The sequence below is a fragment of the Microtus ochrogaster genome, linkage group LG9, assembly GCF_000317375.1.
Source record: "Microtus ochrogaster isolate Prairie Vole_2 linkage group LG9, MicOch1.0, whole genome shotgun sequence".
NCBI classification, from domain to species: Eukaryota; Metazoa; Chordata; class Mammalia; order Rodentia; family Cricetidae; genus Microtus; species Microtus ochrogaster.
The window spans coordinates 10,886,025-10,900,504 of NC_022034.1; the positions used below are offsets into that span (position 1 = coordinate 10,886,025).

General features: G+C 43.7%; 1 protein-coding gene across 1 annotated transcript in view; it reads left to right on the forward strand.

Annotated features, from left to right (window-relative positions):
* Rsph3 (radial spoke head 3 homolog) overlaps nucleotides 1-14,107 on the forward strand; it is a 46,718-nt gene extending 32,611 nt beyond the window's left edge. The window contains exon 9 of the mRNA XM_005363502.3: nucleotides 13,920-14,107. Coding sequence (XP_005363559.2) covers nucleotides 13,920-13,955 — 36 coding nt within the window. The 3' untranslated portion in view covers nucleotides 13,956-14,107. The remainder of the gene's footprint in view (nucleotides 1-13,919) is intronic.
* Nucleotides 14,108-14,480: the final 373 nt, after the last annotated feature.

A 14,480-nucleotide genomic window follows, 5' to 3' on the forward strand; every position in this document is an offset into this window, starting at 1 on the left:
TGTGCACAGAGCCCTGGAGACCTGTGCAAAGCCATTTCAGGCATAGCAGGAAATGCACAGAGCCCTGGAGACCTGTGCAAAGCTGTCAGGTGTACTAGGATGTGCACAGGGAATACCAGATGGAAAGAATAGAAAGAGTCCAGAAGAGGATTTGAAGACGCATGACTAAAAAATAACACATGGTGGAAGATACTGGGTTTCCACATCCAAGAGACTCAGTGAACTCTCCAGAGAATAAAGACATCTACAGGGGATGTGCCGAAGCCTTCCAAGAGAACAAGGAACTCACGGCGGTAGCAGGACAAACATGATCCATCATGTGCATGTGTTCTCAGATTAGCAACTGACTTTACAACATACTGACACTGTAGGGGTCAGAAGGTAGTGAGACACTTCAAAATGATCAAAAACTAAGACATTGGCAGAGAGTAAAAAACTAATCAGTCTTAACACACCTCATAGACTCATTGTACACAAAAGAGCCATGACGAGTAACTCTGTCATACAGGAACTACTGAATGCTGAGGGGAAAGATAATAACTCAGATCACACAAATAAAGAGCATCAACAAAACATATATATTATAAAAATTGAAAAAAAAGTCAGGCAGTGGTGGCGCACACCTTTAATCCCAGCACTCGGGAGGCAGAGGCAGGAAGATCTCTGTGAGTTTGAGGCCAGCCTGGTCTACAATAGCTAGTTCCAGGACAGGCTTCAAAGTTGTTAGACAGAGAAACCCTGTCTCCAAAAACCAAAAGAGAGAGAGAGAGAGAGAGAGAGAGAGAGAGAAGAAACTACATCATAGTGGTCATTATAAAACTACCAGCCAGCTCCTAATGTATCAAGATGTAATTTTCAGATTAGCGATACAAAGGCAGAGAAACGGGGTGATACTAGAGGGAAGTGTTCTTATACTATTAAAATTAAGCCTGTAGTAATTTGAAGTAGATTACATTCAATTAAAAAGTGAACTGTAATCCCCAAAGCAGCCACTAAGAAAATAACTTTTAAAGAGAATAATAAAAAGGAACATTGTGTAGTTGAAGACATGCATTTAAAGCAAAAATGGGGTAATAATGGAGGAACAGAAGCACAAAAATACTTAAGACCAGTGAGAAAAAGGACAAAAAGGGAGAGGATGTCTTATAAGCAATTACATTAAATGGTTTAAACACCCAGCGGTCAGGAGGCAACAGCTAGCAGAGTATGAACTAAAATGGTCCAACCATTTTACTGTCTGCAAGAGCCACAACTTAACACAGTTGGGGAGTCTCTGTGTAAGGTGCGCCTAGGAAAGCCCTGGATTCAATGACACAAATAAGCTGAAAGTAAAAGTCTGGAAATCAAGACGAAAACTGAAGCCACACCAGAGCTGGAGAGGCTCTTGCCGGCAAGACATAGACCACACTCAGACCCCACTGCTGGGACACACATGAGCGGCAGTTAGTCGGAGCACATGCTTATTTGGGTTACAGTTTTAGGGGTTTTAGTCTACAGAGATATGGTAAATAGCAGAGAACACAGGCTTCTCACCTCATGGCTGCCAGGAAAACCAGAGAGAAGAGGAGGAAGGATCTTAGAACCAGACCACGCCCCTCCAAGGCATGCCTTTCCGTGATGTACTCCTTCCAATCAAGGGCCCCTCCGAAAGTTTCTAGCACCTCCTTAAAGAGCACTTCCAGCTCCTGGAGAGCAGGCCTTCTGCATGGCCTGTGCCGAACTGAATAGTCAGTCACAGCATCGACTTGAAGACTAAGAGTAACAAGAAAGAAACCATCTGAGGATGCTAATTCTTCCATGAGAAAAGCACAACACTTAAAATGTGTTTGCACCTATGAGTGTGTGAGAATTAAACTCTCAAATCCTAGAATGAGAAATGTCAAACACCTTTCTTTTTGTCATTGAAGTTTTTATCTTTCACTATCTTTGAATTTTTATTTTTACCCCTACTCTGAATAATGGATAATATAACTTAGCGGAAGGTCAAGAAGTGTCTGGTGTGAACTCCCTTATGGACTAATAACCTTCGATATCATCGAGCACACCCCTCAACCACAGAGCATGTGCAGCGTTTCCCGGACCGTATTAAAAATGTAAGACAAAGATAAATGCCGGCAAAGGAGGGAAGGGGGGTCCTCGCGCACTGTTGCTGAGATGGTAAACTACAGCAGACACCATGGAAAGAGTATGTAGATCCTTAGAACAAATGGAACTACTGATAAGCCAGCAATCAGACACTCAGTATTCATGGCACTGCTCACAGGAGACAAGATGCCAAGCCAGCCTAGGGGTCCACTGAGGGATGGATGGACTTGTAAAATAGGATATAGATGAATATAATGCTGTAGTATGCAGCCAAACAGATTCTGTCGTTTGTAGCAACGTGGATGGTATGGAAACACTATGTTACATGAAACCAGGCACAGAAAGATGCATACACGTCTTCATCATCTAGAAGCTGAATTTTTAATCTAAATATAGAAACCCTCAGAGTGGTTACTGGAGGGTGGGAAGGATAAAGGGGCAGAAGAAAAAAGTTAGCTATTGAGCACAAAGCTACAGCTGTATTTAGTGTTCCAAGCAGAGCACAGTTGGGAGATTATAGATTGCAACAGATCATTAGACATTTGTAAATAAAGGAGCGTGCAAATAATAAAATATTTATTTAAAAAAGTAAGTGAAAGGAAGTTAAAGGCTTACAACAGAGATGTGTGACAAATGTGAGGATATAATAATATTACCTAAGAGAAATAAGAAATGCTAATTATTAATTTGATCATTACAGATCACATACATATATCAGTTATCACACCACCTCCCATAAATATGTAATTAAATATGTCAATAAAACTAAACTTACCTGTCATAGAAAAAAAGAAAACATATTCTAAAGAGAAAACTGCATCCTAGGCCAAGATGTACCAGCTCCTGGAACTAGCAATGGCAGCTTTTAAACATGTCTGTGAAATGTCTCTGATGAAGTAAAGCAAAAATGAAGTCAAGAATAAAATATCTCAGCATTGAATTACCAATGGGTATTCTGGAGCTGAGAAACATTTGTGCGCTAAACAAACTGAGCTCAAGGGTCGCTACTCCATGAAGCCTTCTCGGGGCTCCAGCATCCAGCAGCCCACACGTTGCTCACGGGAAGGAGGAAAACTCATGAGGAAAAGAGTAGATGCAAAGAGAGTTCCCCTCTGTGCACAGTCAGTGACTGACTGTGGCTGAGCAGAGCTGGCCTTAGTGATTCCAGGACAGGGACACTGGTCCTGCAGCCTTCAGTGGACACGACCTACCGCAGATAGAAGTACCATGCCTTCTTTGGCATAGTCAGGTCTTGGGACAACGAAGCTTATTGCTATAGCTGTATAACATAGGTGGGTCAAGGTTTCCAGCAAATTCTACCAGGATTTGCTTCACTGTCTTAAGCCCTTGGCTACAGAGGCTGGACCCTTGTGATCACAGGCCACGAGGCCAGCCCCATCTCTGGAAGGCCGATCTGCAGGAGACAAGTTCAGGATAAGTCCACTCTGACCTACGTCCAGCCCCACATCCAAAGCGTGCCTCGTTCCTAGACATCCCATCATCTAGGCCTTCGTAAATCTAAAGCAGCACTACCAGGCAGACCATGGGCCACAGGGCCTGTTCCATCAATTGACTCTAATTGTTAACTGTGGGTCCAACTCCGTGACTTGCGGGTGTCCTGTTTCGCATTTGGTTTCCTATTGATGGTCGTCCACAGTGGCCACTTCCTTTACTTTTTGTCACACAGCTCAGACAGCTAGTTCAAGTTATGTGACCTTCAGAGCCACACAGAAACCAGTACTCACAAGGTTCCCAACAAGACTTGATTTTCTGTGTCATAGTCTTAAAGTTCTTCATCTTTAAGCAAGGGCTCTGTTCTCATTTGGCATAGAGCACCTCAAATGGTGTATTCAGGCCTGTCCAGCCTTCTTCCGTGTTCCTGGATTTTCCCCCCTCATCACTGATGTTGACCCTATTCAACATGGCAGGGTAGACACACCCATGACTGGCCCTGCATTTGAAGTGGCCTTGTCATCAAGAACTGCCACGGCCAGTCCAGTCCACTTGACATCAGTGACTTGGGAGTCTTACAAACCGTTGGCCAAGTGTAGCTGAGAATGGCTTCATTATGGTCAACTCAGTTATACAGAACCAAGAATGAAACCACTTGTAGAATGGAGGGGCTGTCTATATTCTACCAGAATATTCTGTCATCACAATGGAGGTTGCTTGGTCATAGTGGGCCCGCGGAATGACCATGTATAATCACAAGAAGCAGTCAGTAGCCATTCTCCCGTTAGTGGACACTGCTGTGTCACTGAAGCTGAACACAGCTGGCTTCTCAGAGACCCTGAGAATGGGCTGCCGCAGAGCATTCTTGGACAGCATCTTGACAGGATGAGTGTGGCCTGCTCAGTTTCAGGGCCTGCAGTCCACGCCCAGCAGGCAGACAGTCTGTCATGTTCCACAATGTTATGGGCATTTACAGCCAGTGTTCACCAGTTTCACTAACCTGTGAAGCCCTTGAGGTACACTGTGTGTGAATTCTCAGCATCCACAGGGATCTACAATATTTGTTGACTGAATAAATGAAAGGAGGGTTAGCCAGGTGATGCTGACCTTAGTGTGGCCAGACTTCAATCCTATCAAGCCCAGTTCATTTGTTTCCTGTGTTTTTCTAGCCCCTTGATTTGCAGATCACATGGGCGCCTGGCTTACTTCATTTCACAAGTCTCATGTTTAGCTGCTCAAATGACCTTTCCGTTCATTTACTGTTTCATAGAATGCGTAATTCTGTCATGTCAGCCTGGTTTTCAAGTCTTTCCAATGACCGATTCTCCCCGAATCTGTTTTCTGCTTCTTTCTGGGATGGGTCACTAACACATTATTTCAGGGACTGGGGATGCGGCTCAGTCAGCAGAGTCCTTGCATAGCAGGCCTTAGCCCTGGGTTTCATCCCCCCCACCACACACACACACACACTGGATAAAGTGGGCGGAGTAGAGGATCAGAAGTCCAAGGTCATCCTCCTCTAATGAGCTATATGAGACCTCGCCTCAGTACTAAAACTATGACTACTAACAATTTATTTTAGAGATTACTCACATCTTAAAATTCTTCAAAGATAATTTTCGGTTATCACGTGCCTTCCTTTTTAGTCACCTTGCTGGGATGAGCCAAGTTGCTCTGTGCTGTAAAGGAGCCTGCGTACCGTTGCTGGGTTCTCCGTCCCGTGTGGTAGGCTCCAGGTGTTTAGGTGGGACTTCCTTCTCGAAAGAAGCAGGGTCCCAGAGGCCAAGCAGCATGTGGCCATGTGCTTCCTGCTGCCTGACCTACAAGAAGGCATTGGCTTCCCGAGGCAGCAGGGGAGGAGCCGGAAGAGCAGGGTGCAGCCTGTACGGGAGGTGCTGTGTGTTGCACCATGTTCAGGCAGCAGAGGCTGCGAGGGCAGTGCTCCAGAGTCCGACCTAAGCTCCCACAGTTGCAGCTAATTGTCCTTGAGCAGGTTTATTGCAAAGCACACAGTGCTTGCTGGCCAATAGTAAACAATGTGTTTAGATACTAGGTAAGGAGTACTAGCCGCCGTGGTCCAGCAGCCACTGCACAGCTACCTCCTGTTTCCCACAGTCCCTGCTGGCCTGGGCACCTCTCAGAAACCAGCTTGGGCACTACAGCGGAGCAGGCTGCTGTGCCAAGTGGTCAGCCGTGCTGCAGCACCCAGTTAGTTCAGCAGCGCTGGTAGCCAAAGGGGCAGAGCAGTGTTCTTCCCATTGGTGTATGGCATCGAAAGAACCTCAGCCAGCCCCCACCAGGAGCCAAGGCTCGGGATGCCAAAAGACACAGAGCTGTGCTTGGACACTGCACAGAACACTGGCAAGAGCCGAACAAGCCTCACCCTGCCCTGCCTTCTGCCGCTGCAGGCTGACAGCGCCTCCCCACAGGAGGGGGCAGTACAAGGCAGGAACTTCCAACAGTTCCCTTTGAGAGGAAGCAGCAAGGTTGTGCAGTCACCACCTCTGGCCCTCTGGCTTCTGAGACATCAGAAGCAACAGGCATCTACAGCAAGGTGGAAAGAGGAAAAGCAGCCAGCACCTGCCTGCAGCTAGCTGATGGAGAAGTGGGGGGTTCCAGCCACAGAAGAGGTGGGGGGTCCTATTTATTTATTTTACATTATAGGGTTTTTTTTGTTTTTTTTTTTTTTGTTTTTTTTTTGAATCAGGGTTTTTCTGTAGCTTTGGAGCCTCTTCTGGAACTCTCTGTAGACCAGGCTGGCCTTGAGCTCACAGTGATCCGCCTGCCTCTGCCTCCTGAGCGCCACCACCACCCAGCTATTTTATGTAATTTTTAAACACCCAGAAAAGTTGTGGGCTCTGCCCAGGACTTCACCTAAGAGGAAAAAGGGAGAAGCTCTCCAGGTTTTTCATTGCTGCCAGCCCCCTTCTCCAGTCCAGCCTGTCGGGTAAAGTGACCGCACCGTGTAGAGCTGAGTGTGCTGTTAGCCAGCGACCAAAGCCAGATTCTTGCACTGACATCTGTTGTTCGGTTCTTTGTTTCCAATCATTTATCTTCTCTAAACATAACATGAAGGGAGGGCAAACAGACGCTCATAGAGCATTGAGTTTTTAAACAGACAAGGCCACCAAACTGCCACGTGGTAAAATTTACCACGGCCAATTTTAGCACTTGGCATCCAACAGCATCCCAACAGGTCCTTTAAATTTATAACAGAAGCCATTGTGACCCATGGGAGGAACAAAGTGTGGCTTCTTCTTTGCACTGACGCCTTTAGGAAAGGTTCCATAGACGCTTAGACACTTCCCTGTGTGACAGGAACTTGGAGCATTCTGTACAATGCTGAATTGAGTTCACTTATGATAGCTGTGAGAGTGTATTATTTGTCTTTGTAGAACTACATCTGGTTATGTTGTTTTTGAAAATTGTATGGAACATTCATAGCCTGAGGTTTCATAGCCAGAAATGAAGGTAACTGAGGCTCTCCAAGAACAAATGATACTTTAAGATTTAAGATCTGACAGCTAAGCATAAGAGAATTATATTAAAACAGTCATGAGCCCAGAGATGCAGGACAGGTAACCACTGTGCTGCGATTGGCAGTCACATCATAAAAATCTAATACCAGTGTGCAAACATGGCATCCACCAGGGTCATAGCGCTCGCCTGCATTATCCAGACAATGAAGTCATAAAACACTATGGTTTTATCTGTCTGTATAAGGTCTAGGAATATGCCAGTATTGTCTCTGATGGATTATTCAGACCATTCTAGTACATTGTGTATGGTTAGAAAATGCTAATTTTGGGTGGCACACCTCAGGCCTTTAATCCCAACACTCAGGAGGCAGAAGTAGGCTGGTCTCTGTGAGTTCAAGGTCAGCTGGATCTTCAAGAGCTAGTTCCAAGACAGCTAGGGTTATTTGAGACAGAAACACTGTCTCAAAAAACAAAAAAGAAAAAGAAAATGCTAATTTTAATCATAGGAATTACTGCCTAGTTACCAGTAGGCCTAAGCAATTTAAGGATTGCTTGGTTAGTCTGCTACACACCTACAGGAGTCCATTTGATGGCTTGCACTTGTCAAATGATTAGGTGGAGAACTACCAATTCTTTCAAAGGATTTTCTACTTCATGGAGACTAATTGGAAATGTATGCAGACTAAAATTACTTTACCTCAGCCCTCATCCTGAGCTGTAGGAAAGATTGTTTTGTTCCGTCTTGTGCAGACTGACATTCTGGTGACAAGTAGGGCAGACCTTGAGCAGGAAATGGTGTCATGCTTGTATTTTTTAAAGATAACTTTAGCAAATCTGTAAAATTTGGAGAAGAATAGGAATAAGAAGGTTAAGTGCTAATATTCAATTGTTAAGACAAAGGAGGAAGGCTTTACGAGGGTGGTACTGAATGCCAGGGCCAGAGACACAGCTGGGAGGGATGGGGATGTCTGTCTGTGAGACAGGACCGGGAGGAGAAGCTAAGTTCTGGTGAAGAAACTGGGCTCCAAACTCAGTCTGATTTTGCGTTCCTGAGTGGAATTTGACAGCATGGCATCTGACTTAGCAGGCCATTCCTGGAGTGGCATTTGACAGTGTGGCTTCTGACTTACCAGGCCATTCCTGGAGTGGCATTTGACAGGGTGGCATCTGACTTACCAGGCCATTCCTGGAGTGGCATTTGACAGCGTGGCTTCTGACTTACTAGGTGTCCCGGGCAGTGAAACAGGTGTCACTCAAATGTTTCAGTTCCAGGGACAGAAGGCAAACACTGGTTATTTTCTTCTTTAAAGATTTTTTCCCATAAAAACCTCTGTGCCAGAACAAAAGCGCATCGTGTGCAAATGCAGATGGCTGTCCTTGGTGTCATAGATGTGGTTTTGTGTGTTTGCCTCAACTGGGCACTACCCCTCTGGTTTCAGAGATGATGTTGTGATCAAATGGACCTGACCTCCACCCTCAGTGGTATGCATACCCTAGACTCTGACACTTGGGACAGCCATTGGGAACCCCCTACTGTGAGTAGAGGCAGTAGAAGATTAAAGAATAGGGCACCCCTGGCAGTAACAATGGCAATAGCTTTCAGGGCAGGGAAGACAGCAGCTGCCATCTTGGAGTCAGGAGGGTTTGAGTTATGTTGTTGGGGTTTCTGTCCTGCCCGGTTTCCACGCCCAAAGAAATCACACAGAGGTCTACATTAGTTATAAACTGATTGGCCCATTAGCTCAAGCTTTTTATTAACTCTTATAACTTAGATTAGCCCATTATTCTTGTCTATGCTAGCCACATGGCTCAGAACCTTATTCAGCGAGGTAGTCACATCTTACTTCTTCTGTGGCTGGGTCGTAACTGTGGATCAAGCTTTCCTCTTCCCAAAGAGTTTTGCAGAAACACTCCATAGATGAGGACGTAAACTACTCAGTGACAAATGTCTGGGCAAGAGATACTGGATTGGTCCAGGGACATTGAGCCATGAAGGAGAGAAGGGAAGGAAATGAAGCCTCAGAGGCTGGAAGAGTGGAGACATCCACAGGAGACAGCCGTAGAAGACAGTGAAAGGGTGCCGTGCAGGGTGGGAAGAGGAGCCAGGGAAGGAGCGGATGACCTAATCCACAGAGGGCCTAATCAGAAGAACAGGAGGAGTGGGTGGAGTGGATCTTTCTCTGTCCCACCAGCCAGTTCCCAAATCACCACACGGAGACTTATTAATTATGAAAGCTCAGCTGATACCTTAGGCTTGTTTCTAACTAGCTCTTACAACTTAAATTAACCCGTTCCTATTAATTTATGTGTGGTCACATGACTCATGGCTTGTTACCTCATCTCCTACATGTCTTACTTCCTCTGCATCTGACTGGTGACTCCACCTTCTTCCCAGCGTCTCTCTGCACTGCAAATCCTGCCTAGCTATTGGTCATTCAGCTTTTTATTAAACCAATCACAGTGAAATATCTTCACACAGTGTAAAGGAATATTCCACAACAAACAGGGACCAAGGAGGTGGACTGGCAGGTAGGACATTGCTCTTAAGGAATCTGTCAGAGTTCCTTTAGGCCATGTTTTATGATAAATTGTAAAACAAGTACATAAAAGTCAGATTTTATAAAGGAGATATATAAATATTTATGTTTAGAAATTACATGAGACATGTGGTTTATGAATAAAAATATAAAATTTATAAATATGAAAAATTATATAGACATATATGTCCCATACATATAAATATTTCATGGAAGAAATCATCTGTATCATGTCACATTTTGAGATCCAAAATGTTATTCTGACATATATAAAAGGAGAGTTATAGTTTCTGTGAATGCATGTCAGTTCATCGAGAAGTCTGTAGTGGCTGGGTTTTGGTTTATTTAGCACACACTCTATTTAGTCTGTCATTTAGGGTAGAGCTGTCACTTTGTTTTTATGCCCACAACTCTCCCAAGGAAGAAATGCCTGTGGTTGGTAAAATGACAGTGTTGTAATTGGAGCAGCGGGCTATGTTCCTGGCACCCGGCCGCCCACACAGCTAGCTTTATACCTGAAATAATTACATGGAAGCTGTATTCTTTTAAGCACTGCTTGGCCCATTAGTTCCAGCCTCTTATTGGCTAGCTCTTACATATTGACCTAACCCATTTCTAATAATCTGTGTAGCCCACGAGGTGACTTACCAGGGAAGATCTTAACCTGCGGCTGTGTCGGGAGTGAGAATCATGGCGACTACTGACTCAGCTTCTTTCTCCCAGCATTCTGTTCTGTTTACTCCACCCACCTAAGTGTTGGCCTATTAAATGGGCCTAGGCAGTTTCTTTATTAATAAGAAATCACTCCCACATCATTTCCCCTTTTTCTGTTTAAACAAAAAAGAAAGTCTTTAACTTTAACATAGTAAAATTACATATAACAAAACAGTTATCAAGTAAGAATTACAGTTACAATATTTATATCTATTTTATCTTTTATCATAACTAAGGAAAACTATAACTAACAATTCTTCAACTCCATCAAAGACTCCAGAAGGATATAATATTACCTAAGCAAACAAGAAATCCAAAACTCTAGAAATGACAGACATCTCGCTGCCTGGACAGTCACCCAAAGTTCCTCTGTACAGTTGGGGCATCCATCTTCGGCCTTCAGGTCCATAGTATCCAGCAGACATTTCCATGAAGCAGGAAATTTCAAAGACAGTTCAGTCACTTTCTGCTGTGTCCTGCAGAATGTCTCGCAGACTCTCATGAATCAGGAACCCCGAAAGATCATCTCACCTTTAGGCAAGTTCAGTAGTCCTCTCTCTGCGGGTTCTCTGTGTCCAGTTTATGCAATAGTCCAGGCAAGAGCAGTTTCTTGCCCAAATGGCTATCAAACTTCATAAGGATCCTCTTCGATGCCCATCTTCTTCCTGAAGTAGATTGGTGCTGCCAGGAGCAGACATGTCTCATTGTCATGAAAAGCCCTAAGTTATTAAAACATTTAAAATGCCATATTCTATAATCTTTGAAAAATATGAAGAATGCCTATCTAAAATATATCTATGTACATCTAGAAAATCTTAACTAACATGACTACAAGCTTGACTATTATTGATTATTCATTGACAACCTATATACATTACATTTTTAAGTGAACCACACAATCACAATACCTTAATAAAGATCAGAAATATATATACATATAATAAAATTGACCTTAAATCTCTATCAATAAAACAAAATCTATACTAATGCAAATTATTCATATCTATATCATATCCCCCTTTAAATGTAAAAGAACATTTATAAACCATATTTGGGAACATGGGCGCAGTTTTTTTCTCTCCAAATTGCTTCCTGCTGAATGGGGGCATCGTTAACTAGGTCTTTCATGGTATAACCTGTGTGCTAGTTTCATCTCAGTTGGCAGTTGAGTGAAGCAATTTTCTGAAGGTGTTCACAGCAACCCTTCAGGAGGGTATGGTCCATCATACCATATTGGGACAGAAGCAATCCACAGACTCTCACCCTCTGTGAAAACAAAATAAGAAACTCCTTTCCAAAGCATCATGTCCTTAGATCCAAATTTCAAAGTCAAGGCATTTTCAAAATATCTATGTTGGATTAGTTCAGCAGCATTTATAAACAAATATCTTTTAGCAGCTGTTGTTCTTTTCTCAGCACTCAAACAATTCAAACAGAGCATAATAGCATACAGTATCAAAATTCTCTGTGTATTTTCCATCTTTGTGCACTTTATTTTAACCTCTATTTTGTCCCTCAAAGCTGTTTACTGTGATCCCTGGAATCTGTGACTGTGAGCACTCATGGCAGAGGAGACTTTGTGAAGAGATATTTTTATAGCTTTGGAACAGAAAGGGGACCCTAGATTGTCCATACAGACTCCGTGTTGGCTTTTCCTCATTTCTTGTCAGGATATCTAAAGAAGCAATTTTAAAAGGGAAGGGATTAATCTGGGTTACAGTTTAAGAGATACATTCCATTATAGTGGGGAAGGCGTGGTGGCAGGAGAGGAAGCCCCCCAGTCACACTGCATCCAAAGGCAGTAGGCCACCAGCAGTAACAGTCAAGCATTTGTGTGTGCACAGAAATGTGGAAGGCTGCCAAGTGTGGGCAGAAAGTCTGCTCAGTTCTCACTGCGGCCTCCAAGTGCCCATACATGGTAAGTGCCATGGATAGTGAATTCATGAGGGTAGAGGGATATTCCATCATCCCCCTCTATACACAAGGGAAACTGAGGCTATCATTGGCCCAAGCTCAGAGAACTAACTACTCGGAGGTAAAGCCAGAGTGCCCAACTTACAGCCGGCTCCAGCCCTTCCCTACAGAGCTGAGCAGCAGTGATCAACTCACAGCAACTATCTATGTGAATTAGGGAGACAGGAAATTTGTCTAAAGAAATTATGTTAATGTTAGTTTTGCTCATGATTACAAGTGACATCTGAGCCATGGGTTTCCAGATTCCCCACAGTGCTACTTTGTGGACCATATGCAGACAGAACAGAATGTCAGGTGGACCACGTTTGACATTTAGAAACGACTATGTTCTCGTGTTTCACACGGGACTTATTGTCTCCATGTTAGTGAAGAAATGGAGCAGGAGCTTACACACATAGACTTCCCAAGATGTCAAGAGAGCAGCTTGTCCAGAAGTGTGGTTATTGGTGGGACAAGAGTTCGAGGGCAGCCTGGTCTACATGGTGAGTTCCAGGACAGCCAGAGCTATATAGTGAGACCTGTCTCAAAAGAAAAAAGAAAAGAAATGTGGCTCTTGTTTGTTTGTGTAGTATTTTTAAATAAAATATCCCTGGCTCTAATGAACATTTATCATTTTAAACATGTGGATGTTCACATATGCATGTGTGTCTGTGCGCGCATCTATGTGTGTGCCTGTGGAGACCAGAAGTAGACATTAAGAATTTTCCTTGATTGATCTCCACTTCATTTACTGAGGCAGGGTCTCTCACTGAACCCAGACATAGCAGCTACTCTAGCTCATCGCTTACCCTGGGGCCCCGGGTCTCTGCCTCCTCAGCACTGGAATTGTAGGCAAGTTGCAAGGCTCACTTGGTTTCTAGGTGAAAGCCAGAGATCCAGACTAAGTCCGCACATTGGCACATAGTCTCTTTCTTCATCCAGCTGCCCCCCATTTACACTTCAAACCTCCTGGAGTCTCGCTGTCCGGTTTTCAATCAATAAAGGCAACCTGAAATGACTCACTTACTTCCAGTCATTATATAAATAAGACAGGTAGGCAGACGGACAGACAAACCAACCTTATTTCCTCTAAGGAGAAAAACGTAGAATTTGCAAATTATGTATGATAGACTAATACATCATGCAAAGGACTCATCAATATGTAAATTTATTTCTAGCATTTTTCACTTCTTGTGTGTCCCTGCTGTAATATTATCCCTAACAAGGCTGTAATGCATGGAATGTTAATACGAAATATCATAAAGTGTACAATAACTTTAGAAGGTCCACTCATTACCTCATCAGAACTGCTTCAATATTAGTCATTCATAATATATAAGTTACCTTTTTGTTTCCAGATTTGGCTTTTCAAGAGGGGTCTTGTTATATAGCCCAGTTGGCCTAGACCTCATCATCCTCACGCCTCAGCCTCTCAGACCCTGGCTTTATAGGTGTATGTCACCACAGCAGGCTGAGTCTGCTGTGCTAACATCCCTTCAACCTTTAGACAAAGGAAGCATTGTGTGTTTCTTTCTGCTGGAGTGTATCCCCGTGTCTACTTGTATTGAACTCTTGGCTGGACGCCAGTATCTGAGAAGTGGGATTCATGGGAAATCACATTACCTGGCTCCTGTCTTAGCTTTCTTCAACACATGACTGTTCTTCATTAATTTATATATTGTGTATCTGTGTCTTACAGGGGTACAAATTTTTCCAAGGACAACCTTCACCCTGAATATCAAGATAACTTTCACAGCAGCCTTAGGAACCATTGGCTCATTTTTGATGGCAGGGCGAGGGAAAAATGAAAATGTGAAGGGTTTGTTTTTTCTTTTTTGGTTAATTTATTTACCTATTGTGGATTATTCATTAAAAATTTTAAGACATCATTGTTTTCAATTGTTTAAAAAAGCTATAACACATCATCAAAATGAAGCATTTTCAAAATGAAGAAACATCCATACAAAAGCATAGCCTAGGAATTGTGATGCTATCCCGCTGTGTAATGGGGGAAGCTGCACACACAGGGAAGAGTGTAGGGAGTGTGTCTGCATCATGGGAGAGAGCACAGCAGATCTGTACACTTTGCCACCGACTTAGTCAACAAACACTTGTGTAGTGTGTGCTGTGTGTCGGGACCCGTCATGGTGACTTAGGACACAACAGTGAGCAGACACCTGAGGTTGCCGCCCTTGCTAAGGCTCCTGAGCAGTGTTAACAGTCCTGCCTCCCTCCCTAGGCAAACTTCTTAAGCCTCATT